Source organism: Oreochromis aureus, linkage group 15 (genome assembly GCF_013358895.1).
Source record: "Oreochromis aureus strain Israel breed Guangdong linkage group 15, ZZ_aureus, whole genome shotgun sequence".
Taxonomy (NCBI): domain Eukaryota; kingdom Metazoa; phylum Chordata; class Actinopteri; order Cichliformes; family Cichlidae; genus Oreochromis; species Oreochromis aureus.
In genome coordinates, this window is record NC_052956.1 from 38,943,103 (window position 1) to 38,960,157 (window position 17,055).

Genomic DNA, 17,055 nt, shown 5'->3' on the forward strand with positions numbered 1-17,055 from the left:
GTTCGGTGTTATTTCTACTCTGTGCCTTCCTGTCCCACGTTTCAGGTCTCTGTTCTCTGTCTTTCTTGTCATCCTTGCCTCTGTGTTTGTGTGTTTCCTGTTTTACTTTGAAAGTCTGTGTATTCTGCTTTGCTTCCTTTGTCTCGTTATGCCAGATTAGCCCCAGCTGTGTCTCCCCAGGTGTTTCCACTTCCCTCATTATATACCCTTGTGTGTATTTAAGTCCTCTGTCTCCTTCTGTTCTTTGTCGGGTTGTCTGTTGTCTTCATGTCAGCTTGTGCTCACAGAGTCTTGTTTTCTGCTGCTTGTACTCCTGTTTGGATTATTTCACAGTCATGTTTTTGCATGTTCCTGTTCAGTTTCATGTTGTTGTCTCTTGTCCTCATTTTCATAGTTTTGGTTTTTCCAGTTTAGGTTTTAGTTTAGTTCCATCTTTGTTTTGTCTCGCCTTGTTCGGCTATTTTTTTCATCAGCCTAAAAACACGTCTTGCTTTTTGTTATACTTAGTTTCCTCTCCTCCGCGTGGGCTTTGGGGTCAGCTTCGCAACCACACCGGCCGCCTGGCCGTGACATTCCTCCTCATCTCATTCTTCTTGGTCTCATCTACTACAAAAATTCTGAACACCCGCTACAGTAAAGGGATTAATTGTAACGTTGAGTGGTGAGTGTTTTTAAATGAATGTTAGATGTAATTATTCCTATGCTGGATTTGTGTTTAAGGTCAGTATAAAATTTCCATAGGGAAATTGCTCATTTAAGACAAAGAGCAATTAAGCAGTAAAGTATCTTATATATAATAACATAAGCCTTTTGGGGTCCTTCTGTGAAGTGTATTACTGTTGGTCTTGTAGCCTGTAAGGTATATTTAAATTGGGCTTCTTTCAGTAGGATTATTTTATTAGATTTGATAACAGTTTGCAACAAAGAAGCTTCAAACATCACCAGTAGCCATTTTTCCTCATTTTTAAAGTCAGGCTTTGTTCTGTGACCTACTTTGTATTGCTTCTGGAAATGAAGAAACTGAAAGAACTGACTAACCCTTTTTTGTGTTTTTGTTGTTTATGTATACATTAAAAACATTTTCATTACAAATTTGTATTTTAAATGTTTTTGTGTCATTTTGGTATTTGTATAGATTGAGTTGTGCACACAGAGAAACATGTCTTCTGTGTTTCTCTGTATGAATTAAAGCTTATATTCAAAATCCAGCAAATCCCATTTGTTACATGGACGTTGTTTTTTGCATATTCCAGGAACGCAGAGACAAATGAATGAAATCCGCACAGTGCGAGCAGTGCAGGGATTTTTGTGGTACTAAAAACATTTTCTGTTATGGTCTAGAAAGATTATCCTCCGTGTACAAGCAGGAGCAGTTAGTCTCAGTTAAAGCTCTGGTTGTTTTCTGCAGTTGACAAAGACCAAAATAAATAAAACTCAGCTATTGAATCTCATGAGATCTGTGGTTAAACCACCATGAAGTTACTACTTACAGGTATTAAACTGAATATATTAAAATGACTGCAGTATAAACATTAGTTGCTACATGACACACAGAAATATCTGATGACTGTTTGTGATGCTTTAAACCAAAGTGATTTTTTTCAAACTAACTAGACAAAATGATTTTTTTGATTTATCTCCATTTTTATCCTGACTGGTGAGTTCAGATTAATAAACATAAAAATCTAATAATCCCAAAAAGCAGCAGATAAAATGTCACCTCATCACCGATAGAAATAAAAAGCAGTCCTTCCTTCTCATCAGCTAGTTGTAATCCATCAGTTTGGATATTAAAGGTGCTTTTATCAGTCGACTCACCTGCTACAGGTGAATCTGGTGCAGCAGTGAACTCCAGCTGTGTGTATGTCTGCTCTCTCAGTTCTCTGTCCTGGTTCTGACACTAAAACCTGCTGAGCTCTGCCTCATAATCTAGCTGCTCTCAGCATCTGGACACGTGAGTCAGTGCGTACATGTGTACATGCACATGTGTGTCTGTGTGCCTGCAGCTGATGGGATTTACATCCAGCAGCCTTTGAGTCTTGGCCTGATTTACAGCCTTCTCGCTCTCAGTGTGAATTTAGAAATAGCTGATTTGATTAAGATGTCTGATTACAGGCTATAAAATTCAAAAATATGAAAGAATCTGAATTTAAAAATTTATTTTTTAACATCAGGATTAGCAGTTTGAACAAATAATCCTAAAATAATCTTAATATGAAATAAACAAGCTTAAGAAGAGTACACGTGACTCTGGAAGCATGTTATGGACATTTTTCATTATGTTCAGCCCAGCTGATAACTGACATTTCAGATTTTTTATTTATTTCGTTTGTGTGTGCTAGGGCAGACCAGTTAGTTCATGCGGAGCTCGGGAGTTTGTGTCAGCCACATTATTATTGTGATAAATGGAACTTACAATCTTAAAATCAAACTCATTAAAAATATTAGATATAGTTTAGCAAGTTTAACTCTGTAATTTCATTATTAAATATAAGTTTACAGAAAATAATTATTTAGCATTAAACAGAGCAGGGGCGGATCTAGAAGGGTGGCATGGGGTGGCAAGTGCCACCCCAGTTTTGCATATGACAGTGTTGTTTATTAAAATAAGATAGCATTAACAGTTCGAGCGTAGTTACAGTCAACAGTGAATATAAATGCTAAAACTGAATATATTGCATAGTGTCCCCCCCCCGCACCGTTAACAAATGGTTCAGCCCATAGCAGGACCGGCTTTTTTCTTGTTTTCAGTAGCAAGCGATGCTTATGATTGTGCCAGAGCACATTTTGAACAACACCATGGGAATTTCGCTTTTTACACAGGTGGGTGGATGTTACACTCTGGAAATGGAAGGAAGGTGAGTGTTATTAACCCTCTGTGGTCCACGGACACGCTGCACCTCCAAATCACATGACTGATGTAAGCTGACATAGCAACAAGCTGCAGCCATGCTGAAAGTTCGGACTTCAAAGTTTTTAAATTTTAATTACAGGCCAGTAAATCCAGAGTTATGATAATATATATAAGCCACGCTTTTTTCTAAATACTGTCGTCACGTTTTTGTGTGTGTGTGTTTTAAGCGTTTTCTAAGGACAGCGTGAAAACAGTAAAGAATGGAAAAAAAGCCACCTCTTTCCTATCAGTGGAAAAATGCACCATGTCGACCAATTAAAAAAAAAAAGTCAACATGTGGGATTTAGTTGTTTAGGAAGAGGGGAGAGTTTTTAGAGTGACGGTAACGGCAGCGAGACAGAGCGAGCGAGTGAGAGAGAGGGAGAGAGAGAGAGTTTTTAGATGTGGGAGATTTGTGACGTTTAGTGTGGAGTGTATACTTAGTGTGTTGTGTTGTCTTGTGTAGCTATTCTGTTGTGTAGTCGTTTTGTTTTGTGTGTCAGTGAGGGCACTAATGAATGTCACTAAGGCACATTTGCAATGTAAACACTGTCACTAAGTAGAAAACCAGCAGAGTGATACACCTGCTGTTGTCAGGCCTGCAGGTTTATCCCTGTGCTGCTCTCCTCTGTCTTGTTTTTACTGGCACACATCATTTGTGGGGCATCTTATTGCGACACCTGATTGTTCTCTCATTTTAGTTTTAGTAATATTTTTAAATGGTTGTAAAAAATGAAAAAACGGCAGGTGTATTGGCTGCATTTTTAGATAAATAGTTGTATATGTTTACAAAATGTACAATTTATATTTGCATTTCAAGTTATAAAAATTTACTCAACATGTCTGGGTTTTTTACAGTAAAAAATACTACTAGGATTTTAAGTTCTTTGTGTGATTTCAGATCAGTAATACTAATGCAGTATGTCAGTGAAAAAAACAAACAACTAAATTCAGTTGAGCTGAAACGATACCAAACAAGGCAAGGGGGAAAAATAAAATGAAACAATCTGAGGATGAACTACAAACATAAACTCAAAAGGAGTCAAAAACGGCCGGTTGTATTTCAGACCTCAGTGGGTTCATCCAACAAATCATGAAAAATTAGGTTTAAATTTTTGTTCATCACAGTGCAGATTTCTGACATTTTGTGTAATTTAAGCTGTAACAATGTGATTGTTTTCTAACAAAAAACAGTGAAACTTAAGTTAGACCTGTGTTTGTAAATGAACCGCCCCATGTTGTGTAGCTTTCTGGGTTTTATACATATTGGGCTCCATATTTATTTATTATACAGGCTGTACAGTACATAAGATCAAAACTCACATGTTTTATGTAACTAAAGTGTTTAATTCTGTGGGCTACAGACAATAATTAACTTATAGACTATATTTATATGAAAAGCGTGTATACTCACTGCATTTGAATTATTTTAACCATATGTAACCACCTGCATATGTGTTTGAAAAAAAAAGAAAAAAGCCTTGATTTTGCCACCCCATTTGATTTCTTTGCCACCCTCATCCCACCCTGAGAAAATTTCTCTAGATCCGCCCCTGAAACAGAGGAATATGAAATGAGGTGGAACCACAGATAAAAGACAAAACCACCTTTAAGTCACCCGCTGGTAAGGGAAGTCTTATTTTTGAAATCTCCACCTGGGCATTATAACAATCACCATCTCGCCTGTTTGGAAGTAGACTTCAAGAGCAACGGGAATATTTGACATGGCAGCACCCTGTCGATCCAAAGACACCCTACATCATCTCCTGCTTTATGGTCTTTGTTTACTCTAGCATATTCATTTTATGCTTAAAATTTTTAGAAGTATTTGAAACCATAAACTCAGCTGGTAAGTGTTTAATGTTTGTTTCCCGGAGTTCTTCAGCACAATCAGACTTCTTTTACAGCCAGAAGAGTCGCCCCCTGCTGGCCATTAAAATGAGAAAGGTTTCAGACGCTTCCTGGTCTGCCTTGACTTTAACTACGCCCATCATTTATATGCAGTTTACGGGTGGAACCAGCGGCTGCAGAGCGGCTCGAAGTGCTTCGATCGCCACTGACCTTCATGCCGAATGTCTCGGTCTCAAGCTTGGACAGGTGGTTTGAATTATCCTCCAGCTCCCTCCTCAGGTGGGAGTTCTCCTTTCGGAGCGCCTCCACCTGGTGGGCCAGCTGGTCGTAGGAAGCCACGGCGTTGGCCATCTTCACACTCTGCAGCGCCTCCTGCAGGAACACACACACATAAGAGGATGGTTAAGAGCTGGAGGCAGGTTTGATGACATCACACAGGCAGCAACTACCTGACGCTGAACGGGAGGAGTGTGTGAAAGTATGAGTGATGGGTAAGTTGGCTTCCTCTCCTCCTCCAGGCAGGACGCTCCTGTTAGATAACATATTATCTAAGTTCTCCTCTGGCTTTTTCCACTTTCCAGTCAGCTGATCCTGAAACAGCCCGAGCTTGAAATTTTCCACTCAGTCACGTCTCATATTTCTGCATTAAACCTCTGCAGTACTCTTCACCACTGTGTCGCACATAAAACAACCACATCTCCTAAAAACTGCCTCAAACTAAATTATGTGCAGCTACAAATATCTCATTAAGGAAACATCGATTTTTAAATTTTCTTTTTGATTTAAAAAAAAAAAAATATCAGTTAAGCACTTTTGACTTAAAAGATTTAAATCTTTTTCTTCAACAATAATGATTTTTAAGTGGTACAAATAAAGCAAAATACATTTGTTTGACTTAAGGGTGTAACTTTCAGTACCTAGAAATAATTACGGGTTCTTTAACCTAAAATGCAAGTTTCATTTAAGAATACATTTTTTAAAGTCCCAATTTAAAGTAGTGACTTTAGAGGTAAAGAAAAAACTATATTTCCCATTCTCAAATTGTAATTAGACTTCTGTTATTATAAAGTATCCTAACTGCATTATTTATAAGACAAGAGAAGATAATATATATTGCTGCAATAACACAAATGCCAAAAAATAAACATAACCTTTGAACAAATTGCTTAAATAATGTAGTCTGATGAAATAGATTTATATATTTACATTTAAATGAAAAAGGTTAATTTAATAATAAACTATATATTCAAAAGTTAGAGAAACAGTAAAATGGCTCTGTGTTTTCTGTACCTACACTTTAAGTATGGGTAGGAACTGGTATTAAACATTAATGCCAGTATTTCAGAAGCTTAATTCATAAAAACATTGAGATCTGTGACATATAAGTGTACGCACACATTACTGAAACATCTAAGTTTGCAGATTCATTTACAAATGTGTGAATATTAGGTTAGCTTACTTCTTAAATAAAGGTCTTAAAGGTAGCCTGATATCAGCTCCAACTGCAGGAACACACAAAGAAGAACAGAGGAGTGTTTGGTGACGCAACACAGATAACAAATAAATTGAATAAAAATAAATCTTATTTGAAAGGCACAGAATGCCTGAGTGCTTTTAGCTGAGCCCAAGCCTGATTTTTGTGATCTGCTTCATAAAAATAACCATTTCAGCAACAAATTGGTGCATAAATATTCATCAAAATTCAGGAAATCAAGCTTCTGATACTCAAAATTTCCCATGGGAGACCACTGTTTAATATGTCGGGGGTTTGGGAAAGAAAATAACAAGAGTTGTGCATCATGAACACATTTGTGCACAACATATCGTTAAAATGATGAAGAAGCAAACGTTAAAACCAGATGAATGCATGAATGTCACACTGAGGCTCTGTGACAGTTAGGGTCAGAGCCGCACATGCTCAGTGTGCTTTTTAGTCCAAACCAGGGTGTGACCTTCACTGCAGAGAAGTGGCGAACAGAGACGCACACCGCTGTTTGTTTGTGTTATGTTGTGAATAAACCGACGCTACTGTCCTGAGTCTAGTTCCTATTCAGATGTTTTCAAGGATTTTCTTTCGTCAGGTTTCTGTCCAGCTCAGCAAATGTAGAGTCAGTGCACCAAATGTCACTGCTGCATTCATTATGAGTGGCTGACCTCCTCTTCTCCTCTACTCTCCCTCCTCTGCCTCTCAGGGGATTGTGGGTAAGAGCTGCAGGTCTGAGAGGGGCGGCATGATCCAGATTTTATTGGATGTGTTCTCGTGTTACAGGAAGATTGCAGAGGACTGAGTATCTGTACCACCCTATGATTTGATCATGGACCACATGTGCTGCGCTTTGCTTTTTTATCAATTTATTCACAAAGTAATAGCTGTACATTTGGCGAATGGCAGCTTTGACTCTGATGGTTTTATTATTGGATGGAGTATCAGACAACGGGCTCCTCAAAAGAGAGACACCTCAAACTGTTAATAATCATTTGTCTCCAAGAAAAGATGCTTTCAGTCACTTTAGTCGGCAGGGCAGTACATTAGCTTCACCCATGGAGCACAGAAATGCTCATTGTCTCTGACAGTGATGAATGACTCAGCATCCTAATCCAATAAATCTCTCTAAATCCATCTGAGAGCTGAACTCTTGAAGAGTAACAGAAGCAGCAAAAACCATCATTCTGGTCCTTCATTTAGTTTTTAAGAACAACTTTCTGCTGTAGGAGGCCACAGATCATTACTAAGTAACATACAAATAATATGATAGAAGTTCAGTCACTAAAAAGGTGAATTTTAGCGAGAGACCTAAACCTAACCACATATTATTTGTCTGACATTTCTATTAAAGAAATTAAAGATAATCCAGAGGTCCTGTTCAAAGTACTGCAGCTGAGGTGAAGCATAGCAGCCAGCTGGCCACACCCACCAGTGTCACCACCCAGCTTTCCATCAAACCTCACTAATAATGTTAATGTTACGCCATAAAATATTTCAATGGGTTAAATATTATACCCACTGTAAAGTTGGTATAATGGTCACAAAGAAGGAAATTTAGCACTAAGCTGGGATACTGAAACCCACTGCACATAGTAACAACTTCAGTAACACGGTATAAAAGGAGTTAATTATTATTATTAAATATAAAAACAAACAAACAAACCATCTGTTTGACAGGAGGCTACTTTGAATCTAAGACATACTTTGTGCTGTTCCTTGATTAGTTTGGTTTCTTTGAGTGGAGACATTCAAAAATGTAACTACACTATCACTATTCAGTTTGTCACACACACAGAGTTTGCCCACAAAAACAAAGCCAATGTGTGTGTGTGAAGGTCCCCAGACAGTACAGACCTCAGCTAATGTGTGTGTGTGTGTGTGTGTGTGTGTGTGTGTGTGTGTGTGTGTGTGTGTGTGTGTGTGTGTGTGTGTGTGTGTGTGTGTGTGTGTGTTTCCCCATCAAAGTCCTCGGATATATGGTTATTCCCTTTAACAGGGTAACATGCCCATCTTCACCCCCCTCATCACCATGGTGACAGATTTGCATGGAGCGATGGCTCTTTCTGCCTCCCTTTTCATCTCACACACACACACTGCTGCAGTCAGTGCAAAGCATCCTGGGTAAGGAGCAGAAAGAGCTGCTCTGGAGAGGGAGGCCAATCAAACAGAGAGTTAACGAGCGCTAACGGAACCCTGTTAAAGGTACTGTTGCTATGGAAACAAGTGATTCGATGCATGTGACCCCAATATGAGTCGACTGCATGAGATGAGAAAGGATGAAATAATCACAGTGAGTAGACAAACCTTTATTAAAAATACAACTAAACCAACAGAAAACTAAACAAACACCCCCCCCCAGTAAACCTTAAACCATAACTGCAATGCCAACGCATGCACGCACACACACACGCACACACACACACACACACACACACACACACACACACACACACACACACACACACACACACACACACACACACACACACACACACACACACACACACACATACATACACACACACTAATCCAGTCTAGCTGGATTCGAGGAGGAGGCTGAAAGTCATTAACCTTCACAGAGGCCTGACAGGACTGATGATTGACTCGGAGAGAGAGAGGGACGCTAAAAGAAAATCCTGTGTCAGCATTTAGACCGCAAGAGAGGAAACAAAAGGAAAGGAGGAAGAAAGAAAGAACGTTTAAGAAAGTCCAGTGAGAAAGACACAGAGTAAAGAAAGGAAAGATCAATGACGAATGAAAGACAAAGGGAAAATCTAAAAGTCAAAGTCAACCACGTGGTTTAAAAGCAAACACGAATGATGGGAAATGAGAAACAAAAAGCTGAAAATTAAGCAAAACAGAAAGAAAGAAATACACTGTGAAAAAAATTACTAGAAAGACAAAAGGCAGAAAGAAAGAAAGAAACCCAGAGTAAGAGAGAACGGAAAGATAAAAGAAAAAGAATAAAAAATAAAAACGATCAAATGAAGGGAACACGCTGAAACCTGCTGACATGGTAGAAGCTGCAGCTCAAAAACACTTGAACGAATTCAGATGTACGTCATAAATCTTCAGCATTTAAAGATTTCCAAACTGAGCCGCTTCTGTCTTCACAACACCTGGAGGTGACTAAATGTGACAAAATGTTACTGATTTTTTATGCTGCACATATGAGAGTGCAACATTACGAACACCAGCTGTACCATTTTCTACAGAGGAAGTGCTTTTGTTTGCTCGTTTCAGTCTAAACAGCTGAAACAAAATAAATCATGTTGGTTTAATAATACAATGTGGTGCTGATCGAATATGCAACATAAAGTAGTTTTAAACCCGCAGAAAAACACTGACAGGATGCTGGCACCATTTTCCTCCTCCTCTTTCTTTCTCCCTTTCTTTCATGCCTGGAGGATGCGGTTGCCGCAGTAACCAGACAGTCCCAGAGGAGACAGAGATGTAGAGAGATGGAGGATGGGAGGATGTGGGGGTGGAGCAGGTGGCAGGATTGATCGACTCTCACTTTGTTCACAAATATAAAAATAAAGCAGGTTACAAACCTCGAACTGGGCCTTCATGAATAAAAACACATTTTACATCCAAGTGGGTCAAACTCACAGAGGGGAGATTTCAGCACACAGAAAGTCTCATTGTTATATATTTACTTGAAATATATTTTGCTGTGAAACACTGAAAATGAGTGCTGTTCAGGCCTCTTCAACCTTGATTATGTCTTTTTGATTAACTGTAGATACTTGATGCAAAAAACTGTTGGTCTAGTTTCTTTGTTTTAAATATATTATAAAAAGAGTTGTACATAAACTCATAAACACACTAATAATAATAATCCTTGCAGTAGTGATTGTTGTGACTCAGTACTATATAAACCACCCACAGCAGATGACTGCAGTGATCGTTGTGTATGCAGCTCAATATCAGCCAAAACAATGACTGAGCTGCACTGATGCAGGGACTGGAGGCATGCAGTACATGATGTTAGTGCACATACTGTGCACCTGTTTAATGACAACAATGAGCTACAGTTAGCTTTTAAAATACCTTCATGTTATGTTAGTTATGTGTTATGCTAGTGCGCTATCATATGATTTAGTCCTACTGATCGCTTGATAGAGTTTGATATATTTTTATGATTATAACTCCTTGACTCAACTGGATCTCAATCTAAAAATGTACCATTTGGTGAGAGTTATGAATATTAGAAAGTTATTTTGACACTGAAGGAATGACTCTGTTATCTAAAGTTCACCAGGCGAGGCACAGAGAAAGTTTAATAGATAAGAAGAAAAAACATTTATTTTTTATGTCTCTACCATGAAGGGAAGGATGTTTATGAAGCTCATTGAAGCTCTGACCGGTTGATCAGCTTCAGGTTTGTCACGTGAGGCCTGGAGGAGGAACAGATGGATGGATGATGGATGAAGATTTTGCTCCAGCAAAGCGAGCACCTCTTTATTAACCACAACAATCAGGTACTTCCTGTCAGCAACACCAAACAGCTCTGCTCTCAATCCTGCTGCTGCTGTTGTTGATGAAATGTGAGAGCTGCAGCTGAATGGCGAGGCTGCTACGGAAGAATAAACATACAGAGTGAGAGTGAAAAGCATGGAAAGAGATGCTGATCGAAGAGGTGATTGATTTGATGACATAACAGTGAAGCAGTCAGTACAAACAGCCGCTCCTGTTGTGATGAGCAGCCTCAGCGACAGGACGAGAGGACGCGTCAGCGAGCAATCATGCAGAAACACATTCCTCCATCTTTTTTTTATGCTGCGGAAGCCGACCTCCTACAAATGACCTACATTCTCATGCAGGTGAAGCAAATACAGCAATGCAAAACCAGCTGAATGATGCAGCAAATAAATCTGCAGCATTGTTGATGAATCACATTTTTATGAATCTACTTTGATCTGAGCTTAATATATTTGAGCGTTTTGTAGGACAAATGCTAAAATTCTTCTTTTGGCTTTTTTTCCTTTTTCTCAAACTGCAAGAGCATCTGAAATGCCATGAACCCGACGATCAATCACAAAAAGTTCCCTCGTTGAGAGGAAATAGCAGCAGCAGCTTCAATCCCAAACAGATGATGGAATGAAGGTCAAAGGTCAGAGGTGAAAGACTAAACTGATGCCGAGTCTGACAGAAAACACTAACCCCTACATAGCATAAGCTCCTCCTCCAACTTTCCAGCTCAGAGATCTGTCTGCGAGTCTCGCTGCGTCCGAGAACCAACGTTGCCAGAGGTCAGATGACCTTTTCCTCTAATTCAAGGAGGAAAATCAACAGAAATATGACAGGACGAAGGGGAAACAGACTGGACGTCAAAAATAACAGTTTTGAGTGAATCTCTGAGATCATATTTAAAGTCCTCAAAGTGTAAAACAGATAAAATCAGCTCTTCACTTTGAGCAAACCAGCCGATCAGCTCACTGACTTCCTTCCTTTGATGCTGGTTTCCCACTGAAAATAATTCTGTCACATTTTCTTTTGATTTTAAGTGGCAGGCGGCAAACCAGAAGTGGGAATAACCCTGTCATGTGACCTACTACAACACGGTGACAAGCATAATGACTCTGAAAGGCGTTTCAGGCTAAAGGCTGTTCAGAATTATCAAACACGATTATTCAAAAACAGCAATATGCAGTTATTTTGCAATTCACATGTAAAACAATTGCATGAAAAATAGATGACTTTGGTGGAGGACACAGGCTCACTCGGCCTGGACCAGCTGTGTTTTTGACCATAAAGCCCGTCTCGCAAGGACAACTGCAGGAAGTCAGCGAGTGCAGAGTGCGAGTCCAGATGACTGTCCCAGCAGACTCTCAGGCAGCCACACGGCGAGTGACAAAGAGCTGGAGCTGACATCCAACTGTTGTGTACTACAGAAAGCATAGCGGGTAAGAGACCCTGATGCAGAGTCAAAAACAACGAGTAATACTCCTTCCACAGGTCATCGTGGCTTGAGCTGAACTAGACTGTGAGTGACTTTGAGCTTTCAGGCAGGGGCAAAAATGCATTACTGTAATCATTATAATTAATCATTTGAAGTCAAAAGTCTAATTAGAGTTCAGCTCAAATTCTGGATATGAAATCTGTTTCCTTATAAGATCTTCAGCCCCTTTTTGCCACCTCTGTTTCTTTCTGTTTCACACTTTTCTGACAGTTATAGATCTGAAATGGATCTTTTTTATTATCTTAATCTTAATAGATTGTTTAATAAGAGTGTTCAGCCCTCCATAGAACTTTGGTCTTTAGTTGGTTCATTTAATTTTTAAACTAATTCACTTAAATAAAAGCCCTCATTTTGTGCATTCTGGGGTTTTAAAACCGTGAACACGGTGTTCAGCATTTCACTGTAACCTTATGTGCAGCAGAGGCTTCCAGTATGTTTTCTCCTGGTTTATCGGTGTGTAACCTAAAAAGCAGTGACTGCATACAAACACTGTCATACCCACAACAAATGAGGCACCACTGGTGCAACACTTGGGTAACATAACAGGGGCTTCATGCACTATAGCTCTGTTTTTGTGTTTTTTTAAGCCTCTGTTTATTTCCTATAAATGAAGGCTCGATGTTTGTTTCCACTTTTATGTTGGGGCCATGAGCTCGGATATTACGATGAGGACTTTAGGATAATCTCTGCGTTCTGTTATCTTACGTACAATTGCAGGAAAATATTTGGAAACAAATCAGAATTAAGAACATTAAAAAAGATTAGGTTCACACATATGAAGCTCGCACATTTTGTGGCAGATTGTGAGACATCAGACTGCGTCTCCTCCTACAGAAGAGCCTCAGACTGAATGAGACTGACCACATCAGCACTCGTGTATTTTGGACCATTGTTTCTGTCTGCAGTGGGTTTCCTGTTTTCTTTGGTATCATCTGACAGTGGTCCTTCTGTCTTTCTTAGTTTTCAGTGTTTTTCATATATTTGTTTGTCTATTGATATCTGATCTATTATCTATTTCTGCTTGTATTTTCTGTCTTTTCATGATGACTCTGACTCTCAGTCTCTAAACTGGGGGCCTCATTGACCCCCTGAGGCTTCTTCACTAATCCTTCTATGCTTATTAAAAAAATCTTCAGAATGGTCCTTTAAATGCAAACTGAGAGCTTTATTTTGTTATTTTCTGTATTTGAGCTATTTCAAAGTTTTCTTTATTTTCTTTATTTATTGATTTTTTACTGTGAAGGGTCTTTCTGAGCAAACAGAGATGTGAGGCAGCAGAGGAGCTGCTGGGAGCCACACCCTCCATCTGTGCCAGCAGCCTCCATCACAGTCACTATAACAAAGCTTCAGATCACCAGGAAAAGACGTCTACATACAGAGCAAATCCCAGAAAACTGAAGGCACAGATCTCTGTCTCTGTTTCTCATGTGATCAGTTAAACCACTAAAGTGCAATTTGCCGTTTCTCTCACATTATTCTCAGTAATGTCTGTGAAGGTTCTCAGTCATCCAGGTACTGTAGTCTAAGGAGCTTGGATAGAAAAGCGTCTGGACTTCTTTAAGTTTCCTTGAAGACGTTATGAGAGAAGAAAATGATCCAAAAGCCTGGAGAGCAGGCAAAGCAGCTACTGAGGATGAGATTTTTACGATAGCTCATCATGTAATCCAGCTCTCTCTAATATTGAGGCTGGACACTGGAGAACAATCATCACTGTAGAAGGATCACAACACTGACAGCAGACCTGACTATTTAGATTTACTTGTAAATGTAAATTAAATCCATCCAGCAGTTTAATACTCACACAATATGTTTCTTAATGTTTTGTTTGGTTGTTGTTATTCCTCATTATTCATCCAAAAGTTATAGACTCTCTTCAGCTCTTACCCACGACTGCACTTTGTATGCTTGGGTACGCTTGGACTGATTACTGCATGGGCAAAATGGGCACATACCCAGCACCCTGAAGCCAATGGAAGCCCTTGACAGTACACCGTTGTTGTACTTAAAATATTTGCATAAAGGGATTTTTGTTTGAATGTTTTCTAAATTGAACAATCTAAGAATTATGACACAGGTGTAATATTAACTGTTACGGTGACAATCGTGGAGCATTCAAGGACTACCTGAGACACAGGAAAGTGAGCTGCATCCTCTGACGTATGTGGAGGAAAACAATTCTTAATTGTGGATTATATTTTCCTAACATATACAGGTGAGGTGCTTAACGATGTTTCCATTGTACTGTACATCGTGAATAAAGGACGGAACAATAATTTAACAGGACAAAATGTAAGTATTACATGTTGTAATTGTGAGCTACTTCACATTTTCCTCTACAACTCTGTTTGCTTGGTACAGGAAAATACCAGACACCCTGTTTACAGAGTAGGCAGGTCGGCCTGTGGCAGGTTTGTGTTCAGGCTCGAGATAAACTGTCATCTCCTTTGTCCTTCCAGAGAAATAGATATATACTATTCACTATCTCGATCTGTCTCCTCTTACTTACTGACCTACATCTGCCAAAACAGTATTGTCCCTTATAACAGTACCTTATTGTTGTTCTTTCTATGTTTACATAAAGCTGCAAATAATGTGGAACAATTACTTCTGCTGATGTTGTAATTTTTGTTAGATTTGATGTTTCGGTATCTTATGCTTTTATACTGATTTTATAACGTGTAATATTAATAAATATTAAAAGTCTTATTAAATGTTAGGCCTAAATTCACACGACAGCATTATGATGCCATGAAAGTACTTTTGCACCTTTTTGCATCCCTTTTGGAATTTTTTCCTGTATATTTCCTGTGAAATATTTTCCCTGAAATGCAAAACTTTCATTCAGTTTTATTAAGAAAAACAGCTCTGCTTTCACTCTTCTTTCTAACTGTTTAGGTGCTTTATTTCTCAGAGCCTAGGCCTATGTGTGCTCCCCTTTGCCCAGTCCAGCTTGTTCAGTAATCCTGGACCCTCCCCTACACCACACAACAGAATATACAAACCTACAGCAGCTGCACCCTTCATGTTCACCTTCTGTAGGCCTAATCAATGCAATAAATCATTCAGGAGCATGACCTGCTTTTCTTCACCAATTCACTGATTATGCATGTGCATTAAAAGGAACATATATGAAAAACAACCAACATAAAATTTCGATCTAACAGACATAAAAGCAGAAGCAGAGCAGCTCCAGAGGAACAATCACCACCACGTATTTTCTTAAAATCAGCACATTTCAGTCACGATGAAGACAAACAATAAACAGAGAAACATTGAAGAAAGCTGCGACAGCTCCAGCAGAATAAATGAATATTTAACAGAGTGGGGTGATGCATCCTTAACCAGTGAACCCAGTGAAACCAGCGCATACTGGGGGAGACTGCAGGAGACCTTCAAGGCCCAAAATGATCACCCAGCTTAAAAAAACACCTCACAGTAAATTTCCATGTGACTTTCAGCTGAATGAATATCCATAGAGGATTTTCGATTTGATTTTTTGTTTTCAGGATAAAACACATTTTTTTACAGTACACTTTCTTGTTATTGTTGAATCTGACCTCTTTTTTTAGCTGCTGCCTCTCTGACGACATCTATGATTCATCAGCTCCTCCATCCTCCTCCATCCATCTGCATGCATGAAGGAGAACATACAGCCCTCCATTCCCTTCCCAACCCCATCACCTAATACCCCGCATGAATGATGGATGAAATGAAAACAGGGTGGAGGAAAACAAGCACATCTGAGCGTTAAAAATCCGACTCAAACCTGAAATCTGCGCCGCAGCTTTTAAAATCCGGACACATCAGCCTCCTCCCGTCTGACCTGCGCTCATCAGCAAGCCTCTTTATGTCTTTATCCGCTGCGTTTAGGAAGAGAACCAGATCGAGCCGATCCGGACCGGAAGAGGACAGGGGGGTCGGTAAGGTCGGAAAAAGCCAGATTATAAGGGAATGAGGGGTGAGATGGAAGCGAGAAACCAAGGAGCGGTCGGTCCTTACCTCATGACTCTGAGACTCCGAGCAGAGCTGAAGATCACAGAGAGAGAGAGAGAGGGAGGGAGAGAGGGAGGGAGGGAGGGAGGGGTGGGGTGGGTGGGGAGGAGACAGAGTCGTTGGAGGGGGGTTATATGGAAATAAAAAGGTTTTATTAAAGACCACTGAATTCAGTACAAAAGCAAATCATCCTTTTATAGTTATCCTCACTGTATATACTATATACAGTGAGGATAACTACACTGTTATACAGTATATACAGTGTATAACAGTGTAGTTATACACTGTATACAGTGTATAACTACACTGTTATACACTGTTATACAGTGTATACAGTGTATAACTACACTGTTATAACAGTGTAGTTATAAACTGTATACACTGTATAGTATATACAGTGTAGTTATAGTTATTACTCACAAATTAACAGACATATCAGTCTGAGAGGGACACATATATCACACCTCATTGAATGTGGTTAAAAAACAGAGAAATGTCAAATAATACTCAAATGCATGTGTAATAAAAATATAGCGGTAAAGTCAGAGCAGTGAGACGGGATCCGTAAGGTGAAGACAAACACATTACATTAAAAAAGAAGAATATCTTTTCATTCACTCGTTTGAACCCCTTTGTTAAAATGTCTCAGCTGGTTTCTAGATAAGTTTCCACTGTGTAAAGTTTTTGTGCTTAAAAGATTTAGTTTGATTGCTGAGAGGTTTTAGTTGTTTAGTTGATTATATTTGTGTTTGCTTCCCTCTGTGTTCTTGTTCTTCAGTGTAGTTTGTCTCTGTTCTTTATAGCTTATCTTTAAGGTTAGTTCCTGTTGTACTTTGGTAGCTTGTTGTCTCAGGTGTCCTCACCTAT

General features: G+C 39.2%; 1 protein-coding gene across 1 annotated transcript in view; it reads right to left on the bottom strand.

Annotated features, from left to right (window-relative positions):
• The window catches only part of apc2 (APC regulator of WNT signaling pathway 2), a 40,255-nt gene extending 24,164 nt beyond the window's left edge, over positions 1 to 16,091 (bottom strand). Inside the window, exons 1-2 of the mRNA XM_031756189.2 lie at positions 15,962 to 16,091; positions 4,955 to 5,116 (exon numbers count right to left, since the gene is read on the bottom strand). Coding sequence (XP_031612049.1) covers positions 4,955 to 5,095 — 141 coding nt within the window. The 5' untranslated portion in view covers positions 5,096 to 5,116; positions 15,962 to 16,091. The remainder of the gene's footprint in view (positions 1 to 4,954; positions 5,117 to 15,961) is intronic.
• Positions 16,092 to 17,055: the final 964 nt, after the last annotated feature.